This window comes from Anolis carolinensis, chromosome 5, assembly GCF_035594765.1.
Source record: "Anolis carolinensis isolate JA03-04 chromosome 5, rAnoCar3.1.pri, whole genome shotgun sequence".
NCBI lineage: Eukaryota > Metazoa > Chordata > Lepidosauria > Squamata > Dactyloidae > Anolis > Anolis carolinensis.
In genome coordinates this window covers 65663460-65681008 of record NC_085845.1, presented here as the reverse complement: position 1 = coordinate 65681008, position 17549 = coordinate 65663460, and the positions used below count along the sequence as shown (strand labels likewise).

Here is a 17549-nt window from a genome sequence, read left to right as displayed (position 1 = left end):
GCCTGCAATTAAAGGTATGATGGGAAAATCAAACTAGCTTTTTCCTTTCTGGTAGTTTCAGTTGTAGCATCACAAATATTTTCCCTTATCTTAGTCTGCAAAAGATGGATTCTTTTGCTTTATGGAACCCTGTGTGAGCAAACCTGTACAGTGTCTATATGTGTCTCTGCTTGTGTTTTTGTGCTTCGCAGATGCCCTTTCTGCCAAAAGAAATGGGTTTTCATCTGCGGAAGTACTGTGCAAAGCTGCAAAAAATGGGTGGGTTGGAGTTTTGGAGAACAATAACATTTAAACAATGTCTATATATGTTTAGCCCTGGGATTTTAGTGTAATGAAAGGTTTCTGAATTCAGCCAGTGTTTTTTGTGTACACACAAATGGATTTTATTTAAAGAGAAGACTTGATTTCAGCCGGCATCTCTTTTAGCATTTCTTTAAGTGGATGAGTTTGATGTAAGTTAACTAGTAATAACTTTCAGGAACAATGAACAAGTCCTTCCTTTTTGTAATCATTGTCACTGAATTCTAGAAACTTATTTGTAGGTAGTAGGAAAGATTTGAAATTATTGATATAATTCTTGGCAGCAAGACTTGGGGTTTGTGTGTTTTCCTGTTATATGTGGCAAAGTTCATGTCTTTTTAGCTCTGTGCATCAATAACATAATTGGTGCTGATGTAACAACTCTTACTTGTGCTCAGAACAAGTTTACCTCTTGCTCCTTTTTTTTGTATGCATGGAATCATAGGATCATAGAATCATAGTTGGAAGAGATCTCATGGGCCATCCAGTCAAAACCCCTGCCAAGAAGCAGGAAACGCATTCAAAGCACCCCCGACAGATGGCCATCCAGCCTCTGCTTAAAAGCCTCCAAAGAAGGAGCCTCTACCACAGAAAAGATTATATGCGGACTATCCAAGGCTGCCCACACCTACACTTCTGTGCTGACATCTAAAAAAACAAATAGCTGTTTCATGAATATTGTCCTCTTCCTTTCTTCCTCTGAGCACTTTTTCTTTTCCATGCTTCTAAGAATTATACAAGTTTCCCATAATGACGTGAAAGTCAGAGAACCATTTTTGATCTGATTCATCTTCATTATCCCATTGACTTTCATAGGTCTTGGACAGGTGTGGATAACCATGAGAGACTAGGGAAGCACTGCAGAACTCCAAGAAATCATAGAATCATAGAGTTGGAAGAGACCTCGTGGGCCACCCAGTCCAACCCCCTGCCAAGAAGCAGAAAAATCAAATTTAAAGCACCCCAACAGCCATCCAGTCTCTGTTTAAAAGCCTCCAAAGAAGAAGACACCACCACACTCTGGGGTAGTTTCACACTCCTGAAGGGCAACATCACCACTGCAGCCCCCTTATAAAAATAGCCCTCCATGCTCTTTAGAGGGTGTGAAGGCATTTTCCCCTCATTTTTTTAAATCACCCAGGCTGTTTTAGGTTCACGATTGGTGCTTTCTGTTATAGTGCCAAGAACTAAAATGTGGTCCTCAAGCCAACAACTGTGTTCAACCGTGTCCACCAGTTCTAAGACTGTTGATGCCATAGGAGCAATAATATGAATGAGGGGAAAATTCATTCATATTACTTTAATGGAGCCATTGCATGCCCATAGCCCATGATCCTAATGTTTCTGAGTTTAATGTCAATGATGTATAAGATTTTGTACAGCTGCCTCATGTCTCTCAAGTGCCTGTTGTTCATCTTCCCTTACAGCAGTGGTTCTTAACCTGTGGCCTTCAACTCCAAGAAATCCTAACAGCTGGTAAACTGGCTGAGATTTCTGGGAGTTGGAGGCCAAAACACCTGGGGACCCACCAGTTGAGAACCACTGCCTTACAGTGTCTATGGACAGGAAAACTGAAAAAATGGGCAAGCACTTACAGTGACTTCAATGTCCTACGCCCTGGGCTTTCAATATTCGTAGTCAGGCTCTCCTGGTTGCCATGTGGCTCCTCAGTATCCAGAAAGTGTTGGTCAACTTTTGACGTGTTGTGTGGAGGATATATGTTTGCTTCACTACAAGGAATATGGAGGGCCCTGCTTTAAAATTGAATCCATCTGGTCGCAAGATTAATAGTAGCTATAATATTTGGCAATGATTTATATTTTCATTCTGCATTTTGAAAAATATCTATCGTATAAGCTCTGTAAAATATAATCATGTTTATACTTCCATAACTGCAAATACTATTGTACGTTCATAAAGTTGATGCAGATTTTACCCTGTTAAGTTTTCTGCCTCTGAAATGCTTGCAGTGCGAAATGCCAAATGTTTCAAAGTCAGAAGATGGGTCTGCAATAATAAAGACCACCTTGAAAGCCCAGGGCTCCCTCCCCCTCCCAGACAATAGGCGAGATTTAACTGGCCTCACAGTTTTTGAGCCCTGCAGGGTACAGAAGAGATATAATTTTAAAAGTTTCCTTCTGTTGGCTAGACATTTAAACACAATGTTTATTTGTCATGATGCCAGTGCCTTGGACTTTTAAGAAATACTGGAGAATTCGAATGCTATGATCAAATTGCAATAACTTACAATACCAAAATAACTAACACACTTTAGGGACTGTTATAACACTGGTGGTCTGTGCTGCTTACAGAGCTGTAAACTGAGACTGTGCCATTGCTTCGGAAGCAAATATAGCTTATGGTGTTTATTTTTCCAGTTCTTAGCCCAGAGCAGACCTTGAGTGTTATGACCTCAATCCCTCAGCTGCAGTTATTTAAATAAAGGAGCTTGATACACAGGTCTGCTCTCAAGCCATTGTGCCAATCTAGTAAACACGCAGATCTCATTTTGCCAATAGAAATGGCAGGTCAGCCCTATCTGGATGGAGACCGCAACAGGATCAAAGGTTTACATCCTCCTGATCCCCCAGGAACTGCGCTGGGCCTTCTGTGCTTACTGTGGAGTAAGAAAAAAGAAGAGGCTGAGTCTTTTGTAACTTGACATTAAGCAAAGTACAATCTACCAGGCATCATTGGATTGCAGTTCCCATCAGCCATAGCCTATAGAGCGAATGGTGAAAGATACTGGGAACCATAGCCCATTAATATCCTCAGGGCCTGCTGTTTGCCTGTCCCTGGCCTAGTCCAACTACAGTAGAGTCTCACTTATCCAACACTTGCTTATCCAGCGTTCTGGATTATCCAATGCATTTTTGTAGTCAGTGTTTTCAATACATCATGATACTTTGGTGATAAATTCGTAAATACAGTAATTACTACATAGCATTACTGAGTATTGAACTACTTTTTTGGTCAAATTTGTTGTATAACATGATGTTTTGGTGCTTAATTTGTAAAATCATAACCTAATTTGATGTTTAATAGGCTTTTCCTTAATCCCTCCTTATTATCCAACATATTTGCTTATCCAACATTCTGCCGGCCCGTTTATGTTGGATAAGTGAGACTCTACTGTATTAATATTGCTCACTAAGTATTACTTTTAGACCAACACAGAGATTGGTTCAGCATCTGTTATCTGGCATTGCAAAATTCAAATTACTACAAAATCCAAAATTATTCACATGAGGTTTTTTTTGTGCCAGGAGTGATTTGCATAACTGCAAGTCGCTTCTGGTGTGAGAGAATTGGCAGCTTGCAAGGACGTTGTCCAAGGGATGCCCAAATGTTTGATGTTTTATCATCCTTGTGAGAGGCTTCTCTCATGTCCCCACATGGGGAGCTGGAGCTGACAAAGGGAGCTCACCTGCTCTCTCCAGATTCTAACCGCTGACCTATCAGTCAGCAGTCATGCCGGCACAAGGATTTAACACATTGTGCCACTGGGGGCTCTATTCACATGGAGTGCCTGAGCTTTGTTTCCTAATGGTTCAGTGTATGCAAACCTTGTTTCATACACAAAATTATTAGAATATTGTGTATAAAATTATTTTTGGGCAATGTGTATTGAGTGTGTCTATGTAGCATAAAATTTCATGTTTAGACATGTGTCCTTCTCCCAAGATATCTCATTCTGTACATATATGGAGACAGGGATTCCTGACATTTCTGGTCCTGAAAATTTTGAATAAAGTGATATATTGTATTTCCTCAATTCTAAGATGCACTTTTTCCTCACATAAACATCTCAAATATCAGGGTCCATCTTAGATGGCGTTTTACATTTAAATACTTTTTCCTGTTAGTGGTACTGAAATTATTGTGCAGCTTAGAATTGATGAAATCTGGTATATACCTCTGTGTATGTGTTTGTGTGTATACACACATATACATGCACAACATTTAGTGATATTAAGAGTAATATATTCTCCATAACTGACCATTCTGTACCTTAACATAAACAGGCTCAGGGTGCTCAATCTAGATGAATTCTGTACCATTGCAGTGTTTTAAAAGGAAAGATGTTGGAGGTATACCTTGAAGGTTCACCTCTCTTGACAGCCTTGATCCAGATTATGCTTTTCTGACTGCTTTTGCTTGGGGAAAAAATGAAATTTGCCAGCTTGAATTAAGTTCATGCTTAAATTAACTTGAATCCTGATCCTCAGAGGAAGAAGAAAACATTTCTACTATTCTTTTCAGTCTTCCAAGGTATCATATACGGTTATGGGATAGGTTTGATAGATAGTGGAATGATTAGTGCAGTGGCTGTACGACTTCCTAAACTTACAACTGAATCCATTTTAGAACAGTGTGTTACTACTTTGATCAGTGGAAGGGGCTCCCTGTGAGTGTAGCTGTGGACCCACTCTCAGTTCCATCCAAACTTTAAAGGAATTATCTAATTGTTATATATTTGTCTCTTGTATTTTGTATGATGTATATATATTGTATATTTTTTACTATGTGTAAACCGCTCTGAGTCCCTACGGGAGGTAGAGCAGTATATAATTAAAGTTTGTTGCTATTGTGGTTGTAATGTGCTGAACCTATGGCCGATGGATGTGTGGACCTTCACGTTGCCTGTGGACACATGGTGACCACATGAGTTCAAAGAGCTGTCCTAGGCAAGGAATACTTAGATGGTTTTGCCAGTTTCATCCTCTGAAATACAGCCTACACCAACTAATAGTCATTGGGAGTCTCCCATCCAGGTCCTAGTCGGTGTTGACTCTTCTTAGCTTCCAAGATCAGATAGGATCTGGTGCCTTTAGGTCATGAGGATTGAACATCTTCTTTAAAATTCATACTAAAAACTGGAGAATGTTCACTGCTCCACTGCCATGAGTGCTGCTATCTGTCCCTAGGGTAAAGAACTGAGTTGAGTTGTAAGCCTGTCTCTCCACTGTGCATGGCTCTTACACTCATTATACTCCATTCTGGCCCATACTGCAGCAATGTCCTATTCTTGGGGTAGAGAAACTGTGCCAAGTTTTAACATTTGATTTTGATGGTCAGTCCTAGTGAGTAGTTTCTTCAGTGCAGTGTTCCTTATATGTAGGTAATATTGGTCCTCCATGTTTGCAGGTTTAACTTTCAAAGCTATAGAACAGAACAGTTTGCCTTCACATTTGCCAAAGTTAGAAGTGCAGGGCCCCCATATAAATGGTGAATTTAAAAAATCTCATTTTTTAAACTGACAGAATGCACCTCTGAAATTCTCTAGATCCTTCAACGTGACTTTATGGTTAACTTTTGATCATAGTGTCTCTGCTAAAGAACTTACAATTTGACTATTCACAGATTCTCTAGGAATCAGAAGTTCTTCAGCAGAGACACTATGATCAGATGACCATAGAGTCACATTGGAGGACTTAGAGAATTTCAGAGAGGCATTCTGTTAGTTTAAAAATGTGATTTTTTGAATTCACAATTTTTATGGGAGCCCTGCACTTCCAACTTCAGTGAATGTGAAGGCAAACTGTTCTGTTCTATAGCTGAATTTGGGTATCAGCACAAGGTTACACTATATTTTAATGCTGGGGCCATGATTCATATGCTTCTTCATGTGGGCCAATGGATTGGGCCAAGAATAAGTAGCATAAAGATATTAAGATCTGGAAGACGGGCAGTTTTTTTCAGTCAGCTGTTCAATGAACTGACCAATTTGTATAATAGAGATTTGGTGATTGTCTCTTAAAAACAATTCATGAATAGGTGCTTAAAAACTGAATTTAAGTTCTCAAAAGTAAAATAAGCTTGCTTTTGTATCTGCTGACAGCTGGTGGACCATTGTGGTTGAGATTACTACAGATCAGAAAGGTCCTGGGTCAAATCTTGTTTATGCCAGAGATTCCTGAGCTAATTCTAGGCAAGTCACACTCACACTCTGTCTCAGCCTTGGTCTTCCCTTCGGCAGTGTGGAAACCTATCTTACCAGGTTTATTGCAAGGATTACAAAGGTTTGCATATGAAGCACTTTCAACACTCGATAGACATGTGAAGTATTATCAAAACACTGATTCATAAGAAAGCTATGCATAGTTACAGGAGTGACAGGCTGTTTCCTTGTGAAATGGATGATCATTTCTCTTACCACTGAAGTGTGAAAATACCCAGCAAATAATTTTTTAAAAATAGGTCAGACTTAGCTCCATGCAGTGACCTGATTTGTGCTGGATCAACATGTTAGCAAGTTCCAGTTGTCACCAGAAAGCAAGTGTGATGAAGCCTGCCTGCTCTAACTAACATCAAAACGTGCCGTTGTCATCCCCATACACTCATAAAGCGTTTTGAAGGCAGTATTTTCCAGTGTGATTGTATACATGTGTATTGAAAGATCTCCAGGAGTTGAAAAATTACTTAGGACCACACTGATAATCAGATATTCTAAGACCCCAATACTTTTGTTAAGTATATACTTTTTGTTAAGTATATACTTATTTGTTAATATACTTTTGTTATATCATTAATCTTCTTCTGCTCTTCTTTTAGGTTTGTGATGCTTTACTATATGAGGGTCAGTTAAACATTTCTGTAAAGTAGGCCACTGGAGAGTCCATGGAGTAATCGGGTGTGCTGAGCCAGCAGTCTGGGCCATTGGGCAGGAGGGACGGGAAACAACTCCCAAACGTGTAGCAAATGAATCGATAGAACCAGATCACTTTGCTTCTACAAGTAGAAACAGAAAAGCAATATAACAGAGTTATAATGTCTGACACATATAGTTAAGAAAACAAATCTAAACACAGACACATTGGCTTGGCTTTTATTGGAAAGCCTAAATGCAATCTATAGTCATCAAGTTGTGGAAAAAATTCAGAACACATATAAAGTTAGGAAGGCAAATGAAAAGAACAATACAAATCAGACAAAATTTACATTTCAAAATAGCATGAAAGCATTTTGACTGGCTTTGCCTAAAATACTTTTGAATCGCCTATTTTTGTAGGCTGATTATTGAAATACAATTTTTCTTCTTCTTTTTTTTTAAAAAAGGTCTTTTGTTTTACATATTCCCCCATAGTCATTGTGTCCTGTAGGAGCATGCTCTTATCAGAATTTTTTTTAAAAAAAAGTATGAAAAGGGATTATTATATGTAGTAATAAGGCTGCAAATTGGCATCATGAGCTACAAAAATTGGTGGGTTATTGGTGCCAAAATCTGGGAGAGAGGACATATCGGGTAGAAGTATCAGTTGCATCCTCACATTATATATGGGACATTTTTTAATTATTCCGAAGGACACTAACACAATACTACAACTTAGCATGAGCCTACTTCCATCAGTAGCTGTGATATAATGTTGTGGCACCTACCAGGCTGAACCACAAACATCTTGCTTTGGGCAAAAATGGCACACTTCAGTAGCTTTCATGGATCTTAGTTTCTAAATTTGGGATCCTTCTTGGCTGAAAAATAAAAAAAACCCAAACTAACCCTTTATTTGCACTTTAAATGTAATAAAATAACAGCTTTAGTTCTAAATGTCAGCAGTTCCATAGATTCTACTCAAGGGGGACACAGATAGTAATAGCACTGATAATGCAGCTTCAGTAACTGGCCTGACCTACTCACAGCCTGTTTGACAAGACTCCTACGGTGCAGCTGAGAGCACACATAATACCATAGAATCTCAGGGCAGAAAGCAGTTAGAAAACTATTTTTATTCTATCCACAGAACTTCCTCCATATGATTAAGACACATTCACCTGCCGTTTATTACCATTCTGAATACCGAGTACAGCACAATGAAAATACCCCCCCCCCCGCAACAATATTGCAAAACACTCTGCGGCTGAAAATAGCACAAAAGTACAAGGGCTTTTGCTCAGAAAAGGTGTGGAGTGGCCCTAAAATGACTCTTTTGTCCTTCCACTTACAAAAGAAGCATTAAAAAGAGAATGGGATCCCGTTTTGAATCCTGCATTCAAATTGAAAATGGTGATCTTGGAAAAACTGCTGTATTTGTATAATTCTTGGAGGTGGCGAGGAAATGCAGACCTCCTGGGGCATGAGGTTTTTAGCAGACACTGCTCATGTCTGTGGGTTGTTTTTTTAAAAAGTTAACTTTATCTGAGGGATTTTTTAAAAAATTGAAAGCTGAGGCTCAATACTTTGGAAGAGTAAACAAATTCTGGACTATTGAAATAGTTGGACATTGCAAGATGTAGGCTTTGCATGACCAATATCACTTTGAATGCAGTTGCCAGGCCACGAAGAATCCATGGGACATATTGGCCTCTAAGGACTCTTGTGTTTGTTTGTTGTTGTTTTGAATAAAAGAAATGCTGGCTTCAAGGGGTGGGGAGGCAAGCCTGCCAGAAAGGCTTGCCAGGGGGCAGGAAGGCTTTGTCCCTCTGCTTCCCAACATGGGAACCTAGAACAGCTGGTCAGTGTTTGTTGAGCAGCAAGAGAGAAGATGTCAGAAGCAGTTCAGAAACATCCCCTTGATGGTTAGTTCGTATGTTCCTCAAGAAAGGCCGAGTTCCAAAGCTATGGCCCAAATTAAGCTCTCAGGTCTGAATGCGATCAACTGGATTGTCCTTCTAGCCCAGTGGTTCTCAACCTGTGGGTCCCAGGTGTTTTGGCCTACAACTCCCAGAAAGCCCAGCCAGTTTACCAGCTGTTAGGATTTCTGGGAGTTTCTGGGAGTTGAAGGCCAAAACATCTGGGGACCCACAGATCGAGAACCACTGTTATAGCCACTGTTATAATTGCAGTATAATGGCCTCCTGATGTGAATTAGGCACTAAACTGAATCTCTTCACTTCCTATTCCCCTTTTAGTCTTCCAGTGACTCTTTTTGGCAGATATGAAATTTAAAGGCTAAGGTATTTCTTTAATTTACTGTTCCATCTACAGTGTTCCCTCACTTATCACGGCGGTTAAGTTCCAAGACCACCCGCAATAACTGAAAATCTGCGAAGTAGGGACACTTTATTTATTTTAATATTTATACCTTATTTTAGTAGTTAGGTGGCCTTTCTCTCCTTCGCAAGCCCGTTTTGCACTGTAGTTGTTTTAGTTTGGTGAGGCGAGCAGCAATTTGGCAGAGAAGGCTGTAAACCTGCAACTCCCAGGATTCCTGGGGAGCCAGTGAAGCCTACCTGGAAGAGGGGGCAGGGCGAGAGTGCATGTGCGAAAGGCAGGCGCCGCCGTGGCCTAGTCCTTCGTGAGTTGTTTTGTGTTAATTGGTTAGTTTGATAGATAGATACCACTTTTGATTGAATAGCATTCTGAGAGTGCCTTGGACCACACAAAAAAACCCCGCAAAATAGCGAAGGCGCGAAAAGCGAACCGCAAAGTAGCGAGGGAACACTGTACTCACGTTACCAGTGTGGCTAGTTTATCTTTCTTTCAGAGAATCACTGAAACTATTTTCTTCACAGACAAGACAAAGGTGGAAGCCCTGCCCCTCATAAAATAGAAATATGGGACAAGAACATCGTCTTGCTATTCATGTGCATTTGCTGAGCATCCTAAACCTGCTTACAAGAAGATTGAACCCATTGATCACCTTGGGATTTACTTTGGTGTAAGCAGGGCTAGCATTGCACATTTGATCACAGATTCACATCCCACATTTTAAAAATGTGTAATACTGAGCTGCGAAATGTATAAATGCTCATTTAAGACTAGGAAGAGGGCAAGATAAGCCTAACCTTAAAAAGTCTGCTATCTTAAGGGAGAGTCTTACTGAATTACTATTTATCTTTGCAGCGAGTGATGAAGTTGCTGAGGGGCCGGTAAAAGGAAAGATGCTGCAGCCCATTTAGATAAAAATTTAGGACCACTTTTCATCCTTTTGCAGGAATGATCAAAAGGGAAAGATGCACCATTTTTAAAGCTAATACAAAAATATTAACACTTCTGTCCATTAGTTATACACTGTTATATCTCTACAATATAACTCTTTATACTGTACAGCTATAACATAACAAAAGGTGCAATTCCTTTAAAAAAATTCACACACTGCACATTTTTATCATTTTATTTTAAGTATAAACCTTTTTTAAACACTTTACATAAATTAACTCCTCTGAGACTAATATTTGATGTACAGTAAATTGTAATTCATATAAAAATCCATAAACAACTTGTCTCACATAATTTACAAAAAAAATCAAGGTTTCCTTTGCTTCCGTGTGACAAGGATTTGACTTGCCCTTTCCCCCACAAGGCAAACCCCGTTATCATTGTAAAATCCATCATGAACTCCCATTGTAGCATAAATTGCTTGTGCCAAAGTCCTTTTAGAAAGCAGCACAGTTTAAAGCAATTGGGATGTCCATCAACAAGAGTTTTTGCCCCTCATTTTTAAAAATGAACAGCGATATATACCACATCCTATGTAGAGAGAAGGACAGAGTGAGACAGGAGGAGGAGAGGGAGGAGAAAAGAGAGACTATTTCTTGTAAGCAAAGGTCAACAATTTAGTAATATTTGGAAACACTGTATGGATCTGTTTCTTATTTAAACACAGTGCCTCAGAGGAATAGGCAGCCTGTTGCAAATCCTTCAGGTCTTTCGTTCGATATTTTCAGTCCAACTTGAGTGCAGCGATATGCATATGTAAACATATTCTTTAAAGCAGATCACCTTTAAGGTCATTCAGAAAAGAAAACCCAGTTTTTCTTTTAGTAATATCATTCTTCTGGAAGGCTCTCTCTTTGTCGCAGAGTCTATTCGGATTGTGCTACAGAAAAATCTGAGCAAAGGTGTACATTTCGGCTCAAGTAGTAATGCAGCAGAACCATTGGGTCTCCCTCTTAGAAGACACTGGCACAGAGTCAGTCTCTTTGGCAGCCCCAGTGCAACCAGTGTGTTACCTCTTTCCAATCTCACTTTGCCTAAGGAACTGTATATTGTTAGCACTGTCTGCTAATTCGGGGTATTGCTCCACGGAGAGTACATAGTACCCATCATATCCTTGGACTTTTCCGGCACTCAGCAGTTGCCTCTTTTCCCCCTCAGTCCACAGCCTGGCGCCTTCCTCTCCGTCTCTCACTCTCTGCTGCTCTCGGGCCCAGGCATTCGAGAGAGCCCTTTGCCTCGCCTGCTCTAATATCCGTGCCTTCTCCTCATCAAGAGTCATGCCGTAGCGGACATGAAGAGCCAAAGCACCATACTGCATCTCGACGTCGGCAAACCGACGAGTCCTGCCATTCACCACAGTGGTGGACTGGGAAACTGTGACGTTGATGCCATTTTCCAGGGCCTTGCGGCCACTCGTCAATCTCAGCGTGCCCAAGTCGCTTTCTGGCGAGGTTGTCTTTATGAAATAGTGTGTGTCCTTCCCTTGAACGGTGAAATGCAGGTTTTCCAGGTAGTACGCGTTGTTCAGAACAGCTGCCACTTTGATACAATCCTCGTTTGCAATGTTCAGCACATTTGTTTGCACTTTGCCTTGATTGACAGCAAGCATAACCCCTTTCCCAATCAGAGACTTCACGGCGGCAAACCACAACCACGACTTCTCACTGCCAGGCCTGCGCTTGCTGATCTGGACTTCTGCCATCTTTCCTAGGGACAGGAAAGCCTTTGCTTGCCTTGCCACTTGTTGTTGCACTCCAGAAATTGGCTGAAAACAAGAAGAGACAGAAGTTTTACAAACCATCTGTAGCCCCTAGATTCCAACAGTCAAGCATTTTTTGGCATGATGCCTAGAGCTACAATAGGTTTTGCCACAACTGACACTGCCAAAGAGTTAATTGACTCCACATACTGGATCCCACTGTTACAAGCCCTGTTTTCTTTGATGATATTCAGTGTTTTTTCTCATTTTTTGTCTTGACGGGGTTACAAAAAAGGAAATAAAATAGAGTGAAACGCTTGAACTGAGTAAATTTGAAACATACACAAAGGACCATCATATTTAATTATGATGTACACAGGTATGTTTCACATATTAATTAATACATCATAAAACAGTTGCAGAAGCAGAAGTAAAGCTATTTTGTAAATGGGGCAGTGGAGGTAATGAGTAACTACCTCATTAAAGGGCCCACAAATATATCATGGCTTACATCTTGTTTTGAACTGCCAACAACTCTCAGTTGTTATGACTCTCCCTATAGTCATAAACACCATTAAGATGATTCCAGCAATTTTCTTCCACACCACTTCATTTGGAGAAATACAGAAAGATCTAATACAACGGTGTGGAGATGTCGTGTGTGTATACAACGTGTCGTGTGTGTATACAATGTGTCGTGTGTGTGTGTGTGTGTGTGTATACACACACACACACACACACACACACACACATATATATATATATATATATAATAACCGCTGCCACCAAATGTAAAGATGTTTATTTACGCTCCCACCAAATTATAGAGGTTTTATAATGCTGCCACCAGATGTAAAGGGGATTGTCATTGCTTGACACCACTTTGGGAAGATGTAGACACTAGCTACTCAGAGAGGAGACTTTTTAAATTTTGTTTTTCTTCTTCTTATTTGCTTTTGATGGTAATATATATGACAGAAGCTGAGATGTTTAAAAGAACAGTAACACGTTTATTCAGGCACAAAGCTTAATGGTTACAGTAACTTTCTCTTTAGAGGCACTTTAGTTAACAGTTGCAAAGCTAGAGTGAGGTGTTTCAAATTTCTTGAAATGTAATTTCTTTCTCTACTGCTCTAAACTGCAGTCACCCTATTAATTACAATCACAGATTATCTGTTCCTTATCAGGAGACAGACTACCTTAAAATAAGTCACCAAATTTATCTTAAACTGACTCAAAAATAAGCAATTGAGTCTCCCTGATCTCTTCAACAGAGGATCAGTCTTCACTGTACCTCATCAGGGCACAGACTAACTGCTTCTTTTTTAAACCTGCACTTCTCCACCAAAATGGCAGTTGGCTCCGCCCACCTCTCCATGGCAACCAACTCTTCAGTGCAGAGATGCAATAACTGAAATATTGACCCTTTTAAAACACAATTAAACATGGCATCTGTAAATCAAAAAAATTCACACTTCATTACAAACGGCATGCTCATATTTACTCCACGTAGTAAAACTGCATTTGAACTGTTACTATGGATTTGCTATCAAGGATAGCAGTCAATGTTCTAATCTGTACTGGAAGAATATAAAACTTCACTACTGCAATTACAATGGAAACCTGCAAAGGTGAGGGAGCTCCGTTCTTGCAGCCAATCAATAGCTGTTTAGATGGTGATGGGATGGAGTTGCACCATTTCATCGCTGTGGAAAAATCACTGTACAAGGAAGTACTTGTTGGAATAGTATGTGAAAAAGTATTTATGCTGGTGTAAGCCCTCCATATGCCAGTGTAAGATACTTGGAGGATTCTGCTTATTTCCATCTATTATCTAATATTATCTTGTTCTAGGCCCCAGGTTAGGAAACTATTATGCTATTATAAGTTTTGTGAAATTCAATCTGTGAGCCATCCTAAACACAATTTTATAGCCAGCCTATATATATATACCTATATGATCAGTTACATTATAAAAAGCTCCTCAACTAAAAATCCATCTTCATTGACATCCAGTACCTAACCTCTACCCCTAACATCTAATTTAGATATGAATCCAACTAGAATTGACTTACTGAATCAATTTTTGAATGTTGAGTCAGCCTTTATGTAAATTGATTGGAACTACCATTGGGATCTAGGTCATTAATAGGCAATGTTCTCACTGTATGGCTGGCAGTAATAAATATTTAGATTGTCTCTCAAGCTGTGTGTTTTTTTTAAAAAAAAACATAGCATATAATGGGCTATTAAGTTGTTCCAAAAAGTCACTGATGTTCATTGTATGCTGTCTGTACCACCTATTCTCTAAAATATCTAGACCAGGCATTTAATCTTGGCAGGGATGCAAACTATTTTGAAAATGTGTTGTGTACTTTCAAGTTGTCTCCTACTTACGATTACCTTAAGGCAGGCCCATAGCCAGGATTTTGATTCCGGGGGGGGGGGGGGGGGGGGAGTCTGAGAGAGAGAGGATCTACCCTAGCAAACCTTTTTGTATCATTATCCCAATACCTCCAGCATATGGGATATACTGAGCATGGTGATCAGATCATGATATGGATAAACATAACAGTTTAAATAATACCAGTAAGGCCTTTCCGCGGACCACCCTGAGCATTTCGGGGGGGGGGGGAGCCCCTCAATTCCCCCCCCCCCCCGCTACATGCCTGAACTAAGGCAAACATAAGGGATTTTCTTGGGAATAATTTGTCAGAGGATGTTTGTCACTGCCTTCCTCTGACACTGAAAGAAGATGATTTGCTCAAGGTCATTTAATTGGAATCCTTGTGGATTCTGAATCTTGGTCTCTCATTTCAAAAGGCCAGAAGTGGTGGGGACTGGTGCTTCTTTTAGGTCCTTCCCAGAATGGTCAAAGCTCTTGCCTTTTACCATTCTACTCAAGAGACTGAGGTGGTTCCTTTTCTGATAAGAGTTATAAGACAGTATCCACTTTGACTTATGGATAAATTGATCCAGGTCAATTTGGTTGATTTTTTGACTTACATTTCTAGACTGATACATGGGCATATTTGGTAAAAGCTGTAGCATTATATGTTCTGTTTGTTTTATATTTTCTTTTTTGTGTTATGTTTTATATAACAAATATTTTATCCTTAAAGTGTCTATAACCACATAATATATAGTAAAAGGTAAAGATTTCCCCTGATGTTAAGTCCAGTCATGTCTGACTCTGGGGGTTGGTGCTCATCTCCATTTCTAAGCTGAAGAGCCAGCGTTGTCCGTAGACACCTCCAAGGTCATGTGGCCGGCATGACTGCATGGAGCGCCGTTACCTTCCCGCCGGAGCGGTACCTAGTGATCTACTCACATTGGCATGTTTTTGAACTGCTAGGTTGGCAGGAGCTGGATCTAACAGCGGCTGCTCCCGCCGCTCCCGGGGTTTGAACCTGGGACCTTTCGGTCTCCAGCTCAGTGTTTTAATGCACTTCACCACCGGGGCTCCTACATAATATATATAATATAATATATACAAAGGTAAAAAGGTAAAGCTTTTCCCCTGACATTAAGTTCAGTCGTGTCCGATTCTGGGGGTTGGTGCTCATCTCCATTTCTAAGCCGAAGCGTTGTCCATAGACACCTCCAAGATCATGTGGCCAGCGTGACTGCATGGAGCACCGTTACTTTCCCACCAGAGCAGTACCTATTGATTGACTCACATTTGCATGTTTTTGAATTGTTAGGTTGGCAGAAGCTGGAGATGATAGTGGGAGCTCACACCGCTCCCCAGATTCGAACCGCCGACCTTTCGGTCAGCAAATTCAGCAGCTCAGCGGCTTAACCTGCTGCATCACCAGAGGATCCTTTTAATATAAACAAAACCTTACCAATAACAATGCATCTGTCCCCATTTAAGCAAATTTGAAGGTCTTCGCAATCATCCAGCTCAAACAACCACCAGTAGCCCTCTTGTTGACAGATCCAACTGGTAAGGGAAACGTCACTGATTTTTCATACGTTAATGACAAGAATAACATTTCTTAGCAGACTCTGTCATGTAGCTTAAGTTACAGATTGGAGAATGAGGAGACAACATTTTCCCTCCTCTTCTGTGAGCCTGTGTGAGTGAGGGGAAGTTCACACTGATACACTGCATGGAATGGGTGTGTGAATACGGTTCCTCCTGTGAGAACACAGTTTAGGAAGTTGATACAAATAATGGCTTCTTGGCAAATGTAATCTGTGAAACCATCCTGCCTCTATATTTTTTTACCAGTCAGATAAGTTAGAGAGTCCCTTTAGAATAAACGTAACTGCTCAAAGTTTCTTATTCCTTGCTGGTAACTGAAAACTTGGTAGTGGTGCATAGCTCTTTGATCCCTGAACAGGTTAAGATTTATAATCACTATTTTCTTAAATAGCAGATTATTACTTTTCTATTTTATATTCCATTCATTTTGCCTGTCATTTAAACCAGCTACAAATTTCTGTTCTGAAGTACTTTTTTTTTTCACCAAGAAATTTCATAAGCACCTAGAGTTTGGGCTCTATGTAATGTAATGGGTTTTACCTGAGGTAATTTCACATTCAATATTTTATCTTCACATATAAAACATGGTTAATATTAAAGAGAAGTAAAATTGTACTGGTGCTTGGTATGCATAATTTATATCACCTGTTCTTCTGTTTATTTCACAGTCTATTTTTTATTACAGTGTTCACTTTCTGCCTTGAGGCAGGGAACTGCTATAAATCCAATCTCCATAGTTTCAAACAGTGAAAGTTGCAATTCCAAAAGAGGATTTCAAAGTACTATTATTTATTGATTAGTTCTCCCCCTCGTCCCTCTCTTTTTAGACCGCGTTATGGAAAGCAAACTAAAATGCAGATGTAATCTTCAGTAAATGCACAAAAAGAGCAAAATTAGCATCTAAACTATGGGTATCGTTCAGAAAAAGATAAAGTTAGAACACCTTTACAATGGACATTTTACTTTTTTTTCCTTAAATGTCATGTAAGCCTTTGAGGATTATAGTGCTCAAATGGAACACTGTTCTTTATTCTATTCGTTAATAGTTTCATTTTTAATCCTCTTTTTTCCTTACCGGTACATCATCCCACTGCTGACTCTTCACAAGTTCATAGGAGGGCTCTGTTAAATCAAATTTGGGCACAGGGAACCCTGGGATGGCATTGTGCAGATGGAAACCAAATGTTACCAGCCAGCTGTTAACATCTAAAAAAGCAAATATAAAAAGAGAGATTGAGAAACATCATATTCTATCCTGGTTTTTTCTCTCCAAGTAAGTCTGTAGAGATTTTATTCACACGTGCATAATTGGATAATACTTTGAACTTGTAATTAAAAATATTGGTGGAAAAAAAACAAAACATTCTATCTCTGTCTGTTCTCAACCTCAATTGCATTCCCTCTTTTGGACTAGAAGCCAAATCATAGAATCATGTAATATTACAGAGCTGGAAGAGACTGCAAGCGCTGTCTAATTCAACTCCCTGCCATGCTGGAATCTATAACAAAAGTACTCTCAAAAGATGTCCATCCAGCTCTTGTTTAAAGATCTCTAGAGAATAACAACAACAACAACAACAACAACAACAACAACTGTATTTATATCCCATCACTATCTCTCGAAAGAGACTTGGGGCGGCTTACAAAGTACATAGTAGTGCAACAGAGTATACAAAATA

General features: G+C 39.7%; 2 protein-coding genes across 26 annotated transcripts in view; one reads left to right on the top strand and one right to left on the bottom strand.

The window, feature by feature from the left end:
- The window catches only part of dctd (dCMP deaminase), a 122685-nt gene that overhangs the window by 90712 nt on the left and 14424 nt on the right, over positions 1-17549 (top strand). The gene's annotated exons all lie outside the window — the stretch shown is intronic.
- The window catches only part of tenm3 (teneurin transmembrane protein 3), a 1793546-nt gene continuing 1786337 nt past the window's right edge, over positions 10341-17549 (bottom strand). For all 25 annotated transcript variants that reach the window (XM_062982692.1, XM_062982693.1, XM_062982691.1 and 22 more), the window contains 2 exons: positions 16946-17076; positions 10341-11945 (listed from right to left, as the gene is read on the bottom strand). In XM_062982692.1, coding sequence (XP_062838762.1) covers positions 11190-11945; positions 16946-17076 — 887 coding nt within the window. In that variant the 3' untranslated portion in view covers positions 10341-11189. The remainder of the gene's footprint in view (positions 11946-16945; positions 17077-17549) is intronic.